Raw genomic sequence first — 16,814 nt, forward strand, 5'->3', positions numbered from 1 at the left:
GTGTACCTAATAACAGGCCACTTTATTAGGGAACTATCATGGTCAAAGGTCACAGGTGTCATGCTCTAGTCCTCGGGGCCGCGTTCCAACATGTTTTCCATGATTCCCTCGTTAAGTGCACCTGCGTGAAAAGTTTTAGCTCTTGCAGAACGTGAAAGTGACCAAAAACTTTTCACGCAGGTGCGTTTAACGAGGGTAACTTGGAAAACATATTGGAACGCATCCCCTCGAGGAGTGGAGGTTGACACCCCTGGTTTAAGTGAAAAGTGCCACACTTTCTGATTGGCTGGTTGATCTGTGACATCACTTGGACACTCCATTAGGTACATCGCCATTTTCAAGTGTACCTAATACCAGGCCAGTTCATTAGGGAAAAATCATGGCCAAAGCTTAATTGAAAGTGAAAAGTGCCACACCCGCCCTCACCCCCACTTTCTGATTGGCTGTTTGCTCTTTGACGTCACTTGGACACTCCATTAGGTACACTGCCATTTTCAAGTGTACCTAATAACAGGCCAGTTCATTAGGGAAAAAATCATGGCCAAAGCTTAACTGAAAGTGAAAAGTGCCACACCCGCCCTCACCCCCACTTTCTGATTGGCTGTTTGATCTGTGACGTCACACGGACACTCCATTAGGTATACCACCGTTTTCAGGTCTACCTAATAACTTTGTGCATTTTTTGTCACTGTCAAGAATGTGTATTTGACTACTTGTTCTTTATTTTGGGGAACACCAACACATATTACACAACGTAAAACACATACATAATGTCATATAAAGCAGTTAACCAAATGTCAGATTTTCGTTTTCATGCCCAAAAAAATAAAAACAAGGAATAAAACACCAGACAAGTTTTAACAGATTTTAATGTTTATTAAAATAATAATAATAATAACCAAAGTAAATTTCAAACCAGCAATCTAATGTGAAATTACAGTAAATATATTGGATAACAATATTTAGGCGTATGTATGCATACACGTTATCTGAAAACTACTGTTATAAAATCAAGATTACCCAAAGAAAAGCATAATCTCCCCGTTGTTGCATAACGGCGCATCCTTTCATATAATAAAGTTAGCCGTTAGCTTGGAGAAAATGCGCATAAAAGAAGTGGCGTTTCAGTGAGTGGTTCTTTCTTTCCTTGGCAAAACGTAAATCTAAATTCTGGCTTACATAGTTCACGCCAAGAGACGCATTGACTGATCCGTTGATGCACGGGAAAGCAGTTCACCCATGAACTCGTTCGCGGACGGGAAAGTCAGGGTTCGTTCCCTCACTGATCCGTTCTCGCGATGAACTGGACAGCAAGCTTGGCTCCTTCATGATGCATTGTTCCGGTTTCAGACTTCAAAGTAAAATATATTTTTGTGCTCAATTTAGAAGGGGAAAAGCAACATATTTTTGTTGTTTCCAACACGTCAATAAATAACTATTGCTTTGATTAATATATTTCTTTGGACATTTGTTATGTAATTGAATTTATGTGGAATGACCATATTAAAAAAATATATATATCAGAATCCACAGATTGAATTAATGCGCTACTGCCTAATCCTGTATACAAAGCAAGCAGAAAGTTGAATATCACCCTGCGTTAAAAACATACCCATTTTACAGTCTAACATTAAAATGAATTCAAAATACAGTATGGCATTTATTGTTATAATCACACTGACAATTTCCAAGTAGCAGTGGGTATTTCCCTACTTTATGGAAAACAAAAGCTGTTTACACGTTGATCGTATGAATTTATTTTCTCAGAGGTCCAAATGTATTCCCATGTTGCCCCAGGATGCATAGAAGATGTCCACCTTCCACAGCTACGAGCCAGCGTTTACAATCTACACATTGTGAACTCTTTTCACTCTATAACCAGTTTGTATTAATAATAAAACAATAACTATCTGCGATGCCACACAAAAACAAAATCCTGCAGTCTTGCTGTGATAATCATCACACACTGTTGATCAAAAAGAGAAAATAAGAAACTAATTTGAACCAAAATAGACTTTGTTGTGGTTCGTTGGTTTGTTCCACATAAGCAACGGGAACCAGAATGTAGGCCCTATGCAGACTTGAGAACCAAATGAGATTGTGCTACTTTACTGATGGGCACCATACTGTAGATGATGCAAGGTTAGAAAACCGGCAACATCTCTTCTTCTGCAGTCAGCATAGACAAGAGATGGATGCTAGGGAGAATCCTTTTTAGAAAATAAAAATGAGAAAATAGAGGTCCAAACAGAAGTCTGTGTCTCCTCCTCAGGGAAGGAGGGGCAGCAGGTTTCAAGGGGGAAAAGGTGGCCGCTCAGGCTTGGGCGGTGGTCTTCACCTCCAGCTTCATTGTAACCGCTGTACAATGACGGCGTTGAGGAGGTTGGCCTGCTGAAGTGTCTGGCTCTCGTCCGACAACTCCTTGTTGGGGAAGGTGGTCATCAGGACAAACGCTCTGGCCGCCATGGTGGGCCGGGCCGCCACCACAAACTGCCGTAGATCAGACACCCTGGTGGGTGCAGAGAACCATCACAAGTTTGACCACGCGCATTGAGCAACAACCATTTCTGCCCACGAAGCATGCAAGATTGTTTTTAATGATCTCTGTGGTACCTGTGGGTATGGTTGAATTTTTGTATCAGCCTGCCGCCATCCGCCAGTCGGATCTGTATGTTGGTGACGGGTTGGGAGTTGTCTAGGCTCACGGAGGCACTGGCCTGGGCTTCGTTCGCCGCTTGGTCCTGCTGAGAGGGGGCGGGACCAGAAACCAACTCTGGGGCGGCACTGGGAGAAGAAAACGTGCACAAAACAACGATCAGAACCGAGCCACGTTAAATTGTTCTTAATCTTTTTGCAAAGCTCTCTTTCCATTTTTCATTGGCTGGTAAAAATCTGAAAGAGGGTGTGACTTATTTATAGGAAAAAGTTCTTTTTTTATTTTTAGGTTGCGATCAAAAATACACGTTGCAATACAAAAACTCACTTGTTTCAATACTCTTTCAATGTTTAATTGGTCGAGTTTATGTGTATTAGTTAAATACTCACTTAAGTGTCTACTTTAATTTCATCTTTTTAATTTGAACCAGTTGCAGATGTGTTCTCCTTAGATTTAGATAGTTTTGTCATTTAAATAAGTTTCTGCTCCACAAACAAATAATAATAATAGAGAAAAACAAATGTGATTGAAACAAAACAAAAGAAAAGAGGAATTAAAACACTCCTAAATCTCACCTTCCTAATTTTTGTCCCTCTCCTCCAAAGGCTCTGAAGGCCATTTTGGGTTTGGTGAAGTCTTCATCTCTGTGGTCCTCCATGTCGAGGTTGACCTGGCCCCCACGTGAACGCTGCCTTAGCTCTAAGGGAATCTCCCTGCAGCGTGACATAACGTTCGTCAAAGTGGAGCAGCATGCTGCGTGTGTGTATGTTATACAAATTTGCAACAATGCGTCGCAACCAAAACACGTGTTAGGTTCATTCAACAAGTGAATACCCTCTGCGGATCGCCTCAAGGAAGTGAGCGTTGGCAGGATCGTTGTAGTTCCGGAGTTCGCCGTCATCCAGACTGAAACCTGACTTCCACAGTTTCAGCACTACGTGTACCTAAACATGGTAAAAGGATGCACTGAAAATAAATGAACAATTCCATTTGAGAACATACCAAAGGCAAGTGCGTTACTGCTCAGTCAAATGTTCCCCTATTCCAAAATGTTACTGAAGTTTTTATTGTTGTGTTTTTTACCAATTAGACATCAGAATAAATTGTGTTAGCATATTCAATACAAGTTTGTGTGCTTCATGTGGAAGGCATACAGTAGATTGTTAATGCTCGCATGTAGAAACGATATCATTATCTGTCATTAGATCGCCTGTTTGAATTCAAAGCACGTCTCCTTCTCTGACTCACTAAGCAGTTATTTTGTGCCTTATTCTTTGCAACCCCTCCCAGCTTTCTAGTGCCAGACCTTCTAAGAAAGACTTTAATAATGGTAAATGGTAGGCATACATTTTGCCTTGTTCAACACGCTTTACAAAAATTAATGCGGGTGGTGATTATGGTGTAGTAAATTAATAAAAAGAAAATACCAATGAGAATACGAAGAAAAGAGAAAAATAAATTCACCATAGCACCTACTCACATCCTGTATGGCGTTTTGATCACGTCTCCCAGCAGAAACATATGCTGACTCCTCTTCAGGAGCTGCTCCGAGCCTGTATCCACCTCCATCAAAGGCCTAAGTCAATAGAAGACAATGCAACACAAACAAAATCAAAACCTAAAATCTGAAAAACATTTAAAGTGTTTCCTTCATTTACCTTTGCTCTGCTGGATTCTCCTGCCCCCTTCCCACTGCGCTCCAGGGGCACAGCACCATGCTCTTTGGCGCCTTTGAACAAATCTTCCACCACTTCATTGGGACTCTTCTTTTTAGGAGGCCCGACAATTTGCTGCCCACTGCGTTCTGATCCGCCTGCAAAGAACCTGGAGGGAGACACATCATAGATTACCCAACCAAAGGCTAAGCATCTCAATTAGTTCACAAAGGAAAACTTAAGGAATGTATATATTTTTTGTGCTATGTTTTTTTTTTTTTGTTGGAAGAGGTGGAGAGGGAGGTTCTCCCTTCAGTTTCCTCTTCTTAAGGTAAACTGCTTTCCACTTTTTCCCCTACTGAAGTCCTTTGCTACCCCTACTAGGGATGAGTACCAAAGTTGGCAGTACAGTCAGTCGGTGCTGTCGAGTACCGATTCATATGAAATCAAATGGCACCATATTTCAGTGGCCAAGGCAATCTTTGGGAGCTGTGACCGAGAGCGAGTGGAAGGGTTGGCAATTTTCCATGGCCCGCATGAATGCAGCAAAGAACGCACACCAGTGTAATAACGTCAGTCACTCACTCACTCACTCAAGACGCTTTCACACATGCTGAATACATTTTAGTGATTTACTGACTGACCTTTGACCTTCCTCCTCATCACTCTCTTCTTCTGCTTCGTGTATTAAGTCTCTGAATGACGTCACTCGGTGCTGAGAGCTGATGAGGGTGGGATAAACCGTTAGATCAAGTTATATTAAGTACACCTGCACAAGCCGAGGTCAGATAAAAAATTAGGCAATATTTGTCTTTTCTGTTATTTAGATTTCTAGCCTGATATGTTTACATTGCCCTCACAGCGGCACATATCTGCTCTGAATCAGGTTTGTATTAACATTTGGAACGGGCCTTATTCTGATCGTCAATGAAAATTCCCAATGTATCAATCACTGTGATCATATGACATCCTGGCTCAATTAAAAGACGGAAAACATATGTTAGAAGAAAGGACAACCTCGGGACCGTGGATCTGGACATTGAGGTGCCTCCTTCGGGTGGGGGAAGTGCCACAATGTCATCATCAGTTCCGTCCTCAAAGAAACTGCCAAGTGCCAGCTGTGAAAAGGCAAGAGAGAAATTCATTTAGTTAGCAAATTTAGGTGTAGAACTATACCTATCTCAAGGGTTGTGAGTGGATTTGGTTCAAACATACGACTCCAGTTTTTCGCATCTCGAGTGATCTTGGGAATTCAGCAGTCATGAATAAAAACGGACCGCAAGAACCCGGGCCCAATTAGTACTTGACGCGGGAGGTTGTTGGCCTATTCACTATTAGTACTGTAACTGGTCGAATGGTAGACATACTGAATATTATTTGATGCACTTTATTATTTTATTTGTTTTAATTTGTGGCATTTGATTGTAATACTCGAAAACGGTTTATACTACATATTTGAAAGGGTATTTGTCAACTGGATATTTGATGGTTCATTTAATTTCATTTACGTATATGTATATGTGAATTAAATCTGTTATATATGCATGGGGAAAAGACAATAGAAATGGTCATTCATTTAATGTAATTTGGCGACATTAACATTTTGACTATACCCATTCTCATTTATTAGCCCCTTGTATTTGTCTTCTTAATGTATTAGATAAAGACTGGGCATCGTCAATCCAGTGTTTCTTGTTTGGTTGCAGAAAGAAATTTGAGCGGGACATTCCTACTTACTTCAAAATACTTTCAATGATATTTTTGGAGACAATTTTGTATTTGTGAGAGTTCCTGTTCCTACCGCCTCTCTCTGTCCTGTTCAACTCAGGTCTCAGCATCAGGTATCCTGGGCACAGACAGCACTGTTTTCTTATTGGCCTATGATCGAGTTCCTTTTGACTCTGCCTACTGTAGCAGCAAGTTGCTACACCGACTCAATTAGACTAGGAAAGGAAACAACGTTGTCTAATTGTCGAGCAGGTGCTGTCGAAACTTGGATTCAAAATCAAACAAGCCTAGTGGCAAGCGATTCCCTAAGAAAGCAATTAAATACGTTTATAGAAAAATAAAATAAAAATACGTTGACAGTCTCTATTGTGATGACTGCACGATCGCCTCAGCTTTTTAACGTCATCAATATTTTAATTGCTCCACAACACTGTCAAAGTAACAACGATTAGGTCGATGACTAGCTAAACAGGCTCGCGACGATCAGGAGTCACAATTTTACGTGTAGGGGCGAAATGGGGGTGACATTCTAAGAACAAGTGTTTTTGCAACTTTACTCGTCATCTGCTTTTTCAACAGCCGCAGGGCTGATGACAGAAAAAGACTCGCGGCTATTGTCAGTCAGTGACTTGCATAAATTACCGGCAACACACGCTAAAATTAGCCAGGTAGCTAACTCACTCGTCGCAGTTATGTTGTCTGATCTGTTTGAATCTTGCAGAACATCGGAACCGAGGTTCAAGCGTAAAGCCCGTACCTGCAAATTCCAACCAGCAGACTCCAAGAAGAAGCGGGCCCTTTCCTCGTCGACATCAGTTACAGCCACGAACTCCCGCACCGACTCCTCTTGGCTCGCCATTTTGGTTTGTTCGCTCAGCACCGCTTCCGCTTCCGGCTCGGAAACGAAACACAGATGTTCGTTCCTATTTGGTTGGAACCCACGCGTCGTAATAACACGTAAACAAACATAAATAATTGGATGCCAAACAGTGGAGTATTGCCATTTTAAATAATAATACAATTTATTTATTAGAAGCTCATTTCTAGTGGTTTTTGTGTGTGCGTGTGTGTGCTGCAATACTTTTGGCCATGAGATGGTAATGTGGGCCCACGAAGGGATAACAACCTTCGTCTCAAAGCGTCATCATAAAGATTATTATTTTTTTTTTTAATCAAAAGGTTGTGATTAATGGGGGCAGTAGGCTGGATTGTTGATTAAATTGTTTGTCTGACCATTGCTAAATGCCTTAATTTCCTCTTCTGTTTTAACAAATATGAAAAAAAAAATGTAAACATGCAAACACTCCCTTAATGCAGCACATGGATGTTATTAGAGTTTACATCTAATCCCTTCCATTAATCTTACGACATCCCATCTCCATTTCAGATTAGGAATCGTTTTAAACAGCAATCTTCACTAATTCCACATTTCCTCACACTTTGTAATCCATCTATCTCACCTTTCTGACACATCATAGAGAGTTAATTCCTGCTGGAAGTTCTTTATAATGCTGCAGAAGAAATCCCATCCAATGGCAGAAGACTCATAAAAGGCCGAGCACGAAAAGAAGAAAATTAGCATCAAGGGGAAAAAAATAATGCATTACAGTGATTTTAAGCAGCCGAGTTTATATTTTTCTTCCTTTTGGATATTCCACCTTCAGGGTACGCATGGTGAGGTAATCGCATTCAGATACATGCCAATGAGGCAACGAAGCAGTTCAAAGAGAGGAACTTTCAATCAATAAAGGTCTTTATCTTAGCTTTAAGACAATGCCTTGGGCAGTAATAACATTTGTGTCATGACCTTATGTTCTCTTTACCCTGGGCACAAGTTTTTGACTTTTTCATTACCCGATAAGGGAATTGATACAACTGCATCACAATAAATTTTAACATTGTCGAAAAGTTCATTTATTCCACTAGTTCAATAAGTGAAACGTATTTAGAAAGGATGGGCAATCAAAAAATGCTTTTCAAATTGAATTCAATTTCTTTATCTAAAATATTTATTTTTATTATTTATTTTTTCCAGATATTTTTGTCAGTTGTAACCTGTAACCAAAATCATAATAAGATAGTTAAATATTTTTACAATGTGTAGTCACAATATTTGACTTTTTTCAATTGAACTACTGAAATAAAAATAAATTGAGACATGGACCTGTGTATAGTGTGCAAGCATTTAAGATGCAAAACTAGTGTAAGAGCATGTCTTCATCGGACATCATCACTGTCAACTTTCAACCTCCTCTTTCTCGGGTGTCGGTCAGTATCGTATATCTTCTCGGCCTATAGTAACACTGCTTCCTGGGGGGTCAAGGCCTTGTGTTGAGTTAACAGCCGAGCTAAAGGTCAACAGAGTTACAGGCCATTCGGTCTTTGGAGCGGAATGCCATCAGCAGCGAGTGATTTAGGAGGGTAGCTGGTGCTGTCTTCTGAAAAAAAAACAAAAAAACAATGCTTTTACTTTGAATACAACTGGCTGACTCGTCACGTTTAGCCTTCACTCGTTCATTTTCATGCAGACATGTCACATTTTTGGATGTCATGACTTCCTGTGTGTCTGTCACGGCTTCCTATCTGTGTCTGTCTGTCTGTCTGTTTACCTAGCGAGCCGTCATCTTGTCAGCTGTTTTTCATCTGCTAAACAATTGAATGAATTGTTTGAATACAACTTCCTCATTATGAAAATCAATTGTCAGAAAATGAGGGTCACAGGGCTGCCGTAGCCTCTTCCGGTACGAATCGATCAGTGAAATTCTTGATCAATGAGATTGTTTGAAGAGACATTCTTCGTGTATTGACACCCAAGCCTTGGCATTCCTCTGTGAAAGAACTTTCGAACATCAGTCACTAGCATATAGGAGCACAGGCGAAGCTTTTGACAATGGCTGCTGCCTTTAGGGTGACTGTCAATTTCAGGCTTAGACCAACTCTAATTACAAACTGTCAGAAACACAATACACAGTGGCACACAATGCTGGGCTGTCTTACCTCATTGCTTAAGTGTCCAACACCTTGAAAGTGCTCGACGAGATTATCCTCAGTCACTATGGCACACATTTGAATTGAAATTTGTAAAACGGTAAGTGCATTTCCCAAAACAGTTTGTCTTGTTAGTATTAATATTATCATCTTTAACATATTTTTTTAACTTATTCACTCGCTGGTCGTGGCAAAGCTGGGCGTGGGTGGGTGTTAAGAGTACCACATGGATGCATGATGGCAGTCTCAATGGGCCCGCTGTGATCACCAGGCCATCTTTATATCATCCGCAAGATCTCTGAGTTACTTATCAACATACTTTGCAGGGGGTGATGGACTCCAGTGAGTCAGTTTATGCTTCTGTCATGTAGACCATGCTAAACTTCTACACTGAATTTAAAAGGAATGAGAGGAGCCACTTCTTTTGGTCGGGCAACAAGTCGGCTGTGTTCGCTCCCACAACGACGCAAATCCCCATCTCTAATTGCGTGCATCTGCGAAAATACCAGAAGAAATCTCCCCTCATTCGTAGTTGGACTGCACTTTGTGCTAGACTTGTGTTGGGCATGAAAATGAGTCTCTCTCTCTCTCACTCGCCCCCACTTTTTACAGTGCTAAATGAAAATACATAAAGTGATACTAAATATAATAGTGTAATTTATGTTGCATTTAACCAATTGCTTTGATTTAGACTTTGTTAGTCCTGTTGTTAATTTAGGTGAAACAAAATGAGGAAATTGTGCACAAAAAAATGGGTGAGAGAAGACAGTAGATTTTCTTTCCCCACTTTAGCCAGCTAGGCTGGACCATGTGAGGAAGAGACGCTACTGCTATCAACAGGAAAAGGCAAAGGAGGAAGAGGCTTATTTTCTCTTATCCTCGCTCTACCGGTATTTTGTGCACTTTAGTATCTCTTGGGCCAAATGGAGCAGGCTGCATCTCCATGGCAGCAGACAATCACTCCACACAGTTGGCAAAAGCAGTGACGTTTATACATGAGGGGGAAAAAAATTGGTGGGGCACCAACACTTTAGGAAACCTACAGTGCTGTCTTTTATTGTTTGATGTTTGATTTTTTTCCAATTCATAATGATTATGGATGGCTGGATTTACACTACACTACATGGTTCAAAACTCTTTTCCAATCATGGTGCAGCCAGCAAGGCTCTAATAGAGCTTTGAAACTTTAAATTAATTTGATTTGTATTTATTGCCTTGAATAGTTCATGTGCAAATATTGACGTAATTGTATTTTGATTCGCATTACTTGAATTTAATGTTGGCATAGGTTAGTGATAGACTACGGCACTTTTCAATTTGGGTAAGTGGGAATAAATCGATATTTGCTTAAAAAAGTATGGAATCAAATTTCTACACACATGTGTGTAATTATCTGTATATGTAATTGTTTGTGAGAGAAGAGAAGTATTCTTTGAACGACCACTGTGTGCACTGCTTTTGCTGCCCTGTTCTAGTACAGTTGCTTAAATCTTATCCGGGTCGCCTAGAGATTATTTTAGGAAATTTATCTCTAACAGACACAAACAAAGGATACCGTGAATATAATGCATACTGGAAAGAAAGAAAACACCATCTGGTGGGGCACTGCCCCCCCAACCACCCTGCCAGAGACGCTGAAAGTAAAAGATGTAGCACCATTCACCGGATGGCACAATGTATTAAATAGTGTAGCGAATGACAGTATGTATAAGTCACCATAGCATCAAAATGTTTTATGTGATATTGACTGAAGACACTAGAAAACAGCAAGAAGGTTGAGTGAAAAGGATCCAATCTGCTCTCTTAACTTCCTCCTTGCAGGCTACCATAAATCTGGACATCCCCTTGCTCTATCCCAAAAGGGACATTTACTGCCACCAGCATTCTGACCCAACACCCCATCAATCCATCGCAACATACCCCTTTTTTCACCTTTTGTCTGTTCATCTGCTATTTTCCTCTTTCCTGTCCAGTCTGAAATACACCACACAAAGATTAAAAAAAAAAACAAAAAACTTGCAGTGGGAAGTAGGAAAAAAAAGTACCATACTAGCAAGTCCCTGTTTCCTTTTTCTGCATCTACAGTATATTATCTTTTGGTGAACAAATACGGAAATGTGAACAAAGAAATCAAATATAATGAATTTTCATTAGCCTCTGTTTACCATTCATGATTTCCACTCTGCTGATTGCAGAGCATCTCTAACAACAAGAAAGCAGATGAGAGTATTTCTAAAAATATCTCTTGTCACATAGAGGCAGGAGAAGAAGACATCAAAAGAACAAAAGCATCCTTTTAAGCGCTGGAATGTTGTAAGTGGAAAGAGTCCTTCACATTTGCATCGATATGTAAAAAGGAGTGTCATGTTATTTGGCCAGCGAAATGCGCTTCCATGCGTTTAATGAGCATACACAATGAGTGGCATGCGGGCCGCATGAGTCCATTAAAACGAGCCGTTACGATGGAGCGCGTCAATGAGTCAGTGAGCTTGTGCGTTCATCGGAGCAATAAAGTCCCCCGGGCAATGTGTGCTGCTGTTAATCGCCAAATCAAGCACTGATAAAAGACAATCCTGCCTCTTTGTGTGTTTGTGTGTGCGTGCGTCTTTTTATGGCAACACAAGACCCCAAACCTCATTCACAGCATTTTCACACCTTTTAAACGACTCCTCTGTGACATGAATCACTCTCCAAAAAGCACAAGTGCACTCTGTGTTTGGGGTGATACTAGATGAGATTGCGCTAAATGCCTTGCGGACCCCCAACCCCCGTCCTTGGTGGTGATGGAGACAGACAAGGGTCACCGTGGTAACCACACGCTCAGCTGGACGCGGGACCATATCTGCCCTTGAGGAAACTGCCCCACATCTCACTTGACATTTGGCAGCCTCTGTTGAGTACAGTACGTTTGCAGATGGGGGCAGGGGTAACGCACGCAATAACAAATAAATTCATTATTTCTGCCTTTGGCCCAATGTGAGCGGTTGGATGCGCCAAAGCTTGCTCCAGGGGGCGTGATGATTCATATGTAGTAGCATCAAAGTCTGAGCTGCAGTTTTCCTTTTGACATTTTGCTCAACAGACTAAAAATAAAACACACACATTATTTTACATCTTCCAATTCTCTATCATCATGACAAAAAAGGCTTTGTTACGCTTCACACTTATGATGCATTGCATTATTGCAGCAATGGAAAAGTAAGATTGATGTGGTGAGAAAAAGCTCAGAAGGGTGCACTTATTATGTTTAGATTGATAATAAACTTCAGTTGAGTATGGTAATAAACAGCTTGAAGCCTCCCCGTACTAACAACATCGTCCCCCTCATTTGCAGTTGAGTTGCCAAAAGTGGCATCCTCCTCAGCCAGTCACAACATTAGAAACCTGAACTCGATGACTTGAAGAATGGCGAGTGGCACGTCTGCCATTGGTGACGTACTGCTGGGTGTTGGTTACACGGTCAGAACCGCCGAGACAACAATATCGGCGTCTCGGGTAGGGAGATAAGCAGGACACAGAAAGAAGGCACAGCTCCAGCCACACATGAAAAGGATTTTTTGGAGGGTGATTTGGCTGCTTTCTTTCTCCCTGGAGACCCGCCAATCATAAACACACACACACGCACACACAACTGGTACAGGGTGCTGGGTACGTAGATCCACTTTTCTAATGGGGATGTAGAAAATGTTTCAAGTTTTGGTCAGGTGAAACGAATGCCAGATTTTTGGATGCAGCAATATAAAAAAAAAAAAAGCACACACACACATACAGCACAATACTTGATGTTTGTCCCATCTCCTAATCGCTAGTGGCATTTGAGAATATGTGTGTCCAAATGAAGATTAGGGGATGCCAGAATGGCGGGATAAAGTTTTGGGGGTGTTAGGATTGACCACATGGAAATTAGAATGAGGTCAATCCACTATTGTAAATTGTGACCACCGTATTCTAGAGGGGGATGATGGTTTGGCCTCGCACTTTTGCTTTTTCACACACACGCATGCATGCATATAATTCCTGGCTCCTCTCAAAGACAAAACATCCTTGGGTCCAATGCTATCTATTATTGTTGTTGCTGTCTGGGTCTCATTGTCTTCTCAATACAGGGTGTGATGGTCCCATTTCTGTAAACTCTTCCATCATCTTCCATGTTCCACTAATTCTCCTGTTTCTTTGAGAGGGGTGGGGAGGGGGTATTTTATCACCTGGCGGTCATCATGCAACCCCACCTCGCCTTAATCTCATCGCCTCTGTGGTTTCCTCCCACTCTTCAACAGATCGGCGTTATCAGAGCGGAAGTAGCAGAGGTCGGCTTCCTGTCCCACATAGCCACGGCAACATCATGGCGCTAATGTACAAAGAGTCAGACTGATGATGAAATATTCAGTGGAGACAGCAAACAGCAAAAGATCATAACATACATTTTTCATTGAAGGCCCCATTGGTGTTATCTCATTCATGTGTGCACGTGTATGCGTGCGTGCGTGTGTGTTTGTATGTGTGTGTGTTCGTGTGCGAATGTGTGTGTGTGTGCACCCACCCATGTGTTTGTTCCTGTGCTTGGATTAGATCCTGTAATTGTACACAGTTTTCTGGGTGCATTTGGCTTTACGTGACCAAGTAACAACATCATTCCAAACACAGTGAATAGTTTTTTTCTAATTGCATAAAATATGCAGGCAAGCACAAGCCAAGAATCCATTAGGCAATTTCATCATGGGCACAAATAGCACACTGTTTTCACTACTCAGACAAAACCTAATACAGTAAAACAGTGCAGTATGTAGCAAAGTAAAGTTGCAACATACTATAAATCAATTGTTATCTTACTCTTAACTGAAGGAAGTACAGTATGAAATAACCCCAATGTTGAACACTAACTGGGCTTGTATTGTTATAGAAGTGTGCCGTTACTAATAATAATTTAGTAAACGATGTAAAAGCATTTGGTATTAACTGTTTGGTAAAAGCATATCGCTGATTTCATTCATTATGGATGTGGTGTGGAATGTGCGCAGGGTTTCGAACTAGGGTAAACGTTCGAAAGTAGAGTTATGGTTTCAGACTATTTTTAAACAAAGTTTAGGGCTTCAAAATAGAGTTTCAAATCAGGGTTATGGTTTTAAAGTAGGGGCAGTGTTTCAAGGTAAGATTTTCAACTCGGTTCAGGATTTCAAAGTAAAACTAGTGGTAGGGTTCCAAATTTGGGTTAGGGTTTTAAAATAGGGTCAGGGCTTCTAACTAAGGTTCATTAACATTACAGGTAACATTAGGGTTTCAAATTAGGGCTAGGGTTTCAAATTAGGGTTAGGGTTTCACCATAGGGTTTAAAACTATGGTTGGCATTTCATACTAGGGTTGTAAATTAGGGTTTGGGTTTCAAACTAGGGTTAGGGTTGTTTCATAGTACGGTTTCAAACTAAAGTTAGGGTTTCAAACCAGGTTTAGGGTTTTGAAGTAGGGTCTCAATTTAGGGTTAAAGATTTAAAGTAAGGTTTCAAACTTGGGTTGGTATTAGGTGGTTAGGGGTAGGGGTTAGAGTTAGGGCTTGGGTTAAGGGTTAGAATTAGGATCTCAAACTACTGTTGGGGTTTCGGAGTAGGGTTCCAAATTTGGATTTGGGTTTCAAAGGAGGGTTTCAAACTAGGGTTAGGGTTTCAAACTAGGGTTAGGGTTTCAAAATATGGTTTCAAATTAGGGTTGAGACTTTAAAAATAAGGTTTCAAATTAGGGTTAGGATTAGGAGTTAGCATTTCAAACTATGTTTCAAAGTGGGTTTTAGGGTTAGGATTTCAAAGTGTAGTTTCAAATTAGGGTTAGGGCTTTTGTGTTTGTGTGCGTGTGTGTGTGTGTGTGTGTGTGTGTGTGTGTGTGTGTGTGTGTGTGTGTGTGTGATAAAAGTGTCTTCATCTTCTCATCACTGTCTGCACATGTGAAGCATCCAAAACATCTTACATCTTATCTGGGGGAGTTTTGCATTGACAAGTACAAACTGAATGCAACATTTGTGACATTGTTGTGCCTGTTGACAACATAGGGTCAGCGGAGTTTTGCATAAGAAGATGACCTGTGAGTAAGAAAGAAACTCACACTGGAACAGGAAGTACACTGGACATTGCACCCAGTGTGCATGTTTTTGCCTGCAAGAACGAATTGTTGCACTTTAGCAAAATGCACAATTTGCTGAGTGCATTTTGCTCCACGTGAGCATGTTGCATCAGTTCAACCGCAGTGAAGAGTTTTCATTGCATAAAACATGCAGGAAGGCACACGCAAAGAAGCCATTAGACAATTTCATTACGTCTGTATTCCATCCATCCGTTCGTCAGTCCGTCCATCCAGCCATCATTATTTTAAAATACAAAACTCCTTTAGAGGTAGTTTGGATTATTTCATTTAGTTAGACTATTTATCCAGGTAGTCTACACAAGACAACTCCAGATTGAGCTAAAAAAGATCACATGGCCAATAAGGAGCAGAAGTGCTTTAAACTTGAAAACAAAAGTATAACCTGCTTCTTCCTCTAGTTTGGTTTGCCCTCTGACCACCTCCCTCCTCGGCTTTCAGTAAATGATTTATTTTAATCAACCTTTCCTTTCCCTTTGTGCAATTGTCAGTCATTGGTCAGAAGGCTTTTGTGAGCAATTGATCCCAAACCAACACAAAGACGCAGTTAAACAAATGCTGTCGCGCTGCTGGTGAAGTGGTGTCATATAAGAGCTCCATTCTTGCGATCTGGGTTCCATTCCCAGACAGTTCATGTGTGTCTGTAATCCGATCTTATTTTATTAACCAGTGCAGTTTGAGGTTTCCTGCAAGATCCACCACGAGAATGTGTCTTTTTCCACTCAGATCTCTCTTTGCTCAAAGCCGCGGAGCATATTGTTCCGTTATCAAGACCACAAGCATTCGTGTCACTTCTGGCCGAGCCAAACTGGAGCATCGGTTCAAAATGAAGTGATCATCAATCTGGAGCTGCAGAAGTCAGTTGCTTCAACTATAGTATGCATGGCAGGCCAGTAGTGGCAGTATAACATTTAAAGCCGAGGATCCCCAAATTTCGGCACTTTGAAAGATGGGTACTATATCCTACTCCCGAAGCCATACTACAACAATACGAAGAACATTTATCAGTTAGCACTCCAAAAGACTAGTTGATTATGAAAACTAGATGGAGGTGACAAATTTTGGATAGTGTGGTGTTGTGTGTATAATAGCATGTTGCTAGCCAAGCCAGAATGCATCACAGGTATGGGAAATGGTGGCTGCACTGACTTGCTCCTTTAATGTGAATAGTTGTGTGTGATTTCATCTGTTGGATTTGTGTTGGGAATCTCACAGTTCTGCGTTTTGGGGTCAGGTGTCAGTAGGCGTGCATGTGAATGGATGTTAAAAGATGCAATTGGTTGGGGGTCAGCCCATGGTGTACCCCGTTTCTCACTCACGGTCAGTTGAGACAGGCTCCAACTTGCTCGTGACCAAGTGCTAAAGAAAATTGATGGATGGCTGGATTTGTGAAGATTGTGTCACTTTGGCAGGGGGGGGGGGGCTCACGACAATATAGTTACCGGAGTGAAGGTGCGTCAAGAATGTACATGCCCAATCCAACGGCCTTTTGCATGCACTCAAAAAGCCAAGCCCTCTGTATCATTTATTTAGAATTTATTTTCCAACTGTTTCACACACGCAAAAAGGGGCCAGGCATAACGGGCAAAGTACTTACAGAGCGGGTTTACATATTTCATAAGTTGGACATGCAGTCTGGTGAAATAATGGTGCACTAGTTT

The 16,814-nt window shown here is 41.1% G+C and overlaps 1 protein-coding gene and 1 long non-coding RNA gene across 3 annotated transcripts; one reads left to right on the forward strand and one right to left on the reverse strand.

The window, feature by feature from the left end:
- Positions 1 to 1,647: 1,647 nt before the first annotated feature.
- nsfl1c (NSFL1 (p97) cofactor (p47)) lies at positions 1,648 to 6,952 on the reverse strand. Of its 2 annotated transcripts, none has more exons than XM_088365033.1 (9): positions 6,797 to 6,952; positions 5,329 to 5,429; positions 4,956 to 5,033; positions 4,315 to 4,480; positions 4,137 to 4,232; positions 3,491 to 3,600; positions 3,232 to 3,369; positions 2,614 to 2,784; positions 1,648 to 2,509 (listed from the first exon to the last, which is right to left on the reverse strand). In XM_088365033.1, the coding sequence occupies exons 1-9, from the start codon at positions 6,896 to 6,898 to the stop codon at positions 2,347 to 2,349; spliced, it is 1,125 nt and encodes a 374-aa protein (XP_088221159.1). In that variant the 5' UTR covers positions 6,899 to 6,952; the 3' UTR covers positions 1,648 to 2,346. The 2 variants fall into 2 exon arrangements, with proteins under 2 accessions (XP_088221159.1, XP_088221162.1); XM_088365036.1 differs by lacking the exon at positions 6,797 to 6,952 and adding an exon at positions 6,113 to 6,333.
- LOC148402457 (uncharacterized) lies at positions 6,500 to 7,271 on the forward strand. Its single transcript, XR_015854998.1, has 2 exons — positions 6,500 to 6,659; positions 6,730 to 7,271. It is a non-coding gene; the product is annotated as an uncharacterized LOC148402457 (long non-coding RNA).
- Positions 7,272 to 16,814: the final 9,543 nt, after the last annotated feature.

Source organism: Syngnathus floridae, chromosome 2 (genome assembly GCF_059516105.1).
Source record: "Syngnathus floridae isolate MCC-2025c chromosome 2, RoL_Sflo_1.0, whole genome shotgun sequence".
In the NCBI taxonomy this organism is placed as follows: domain Eukaryota; kingdom Metazoa; phylum Chordata; class Actinopteri; order Syngnathiformes; family Syngnathidae; genus Syngnathus; species Syngnathus floridae.

What these genes read in the sequence shown, in the direction of transcription:
- nsfl1c (XM_088365033.1), bottom strand. Translation starts at nt 6,898, where the DNA reads ATGGCGAGCCAAGAGGAGTCGGTGCGGGAGTTCGTGGCTGTAACTGAT. An exon ending in CTGCTGGTTGGAATTTGCAG is followed by an intron (nt 5,430 to 6,796) that starts GTACGGGCTTTA and finishes GCCTTTTCACAG; the next exon opens with CTGGCACTTGGCAGTTTCTT. An exon ending in AAATTCAACCATACCCACAG is followed by an intron (nt 2,510 to 2,613) that starts GTACCACAGAGA and finishes TGCACCCACCAG; the next exon opens with GGTGTCTGATCTACGGCAGT.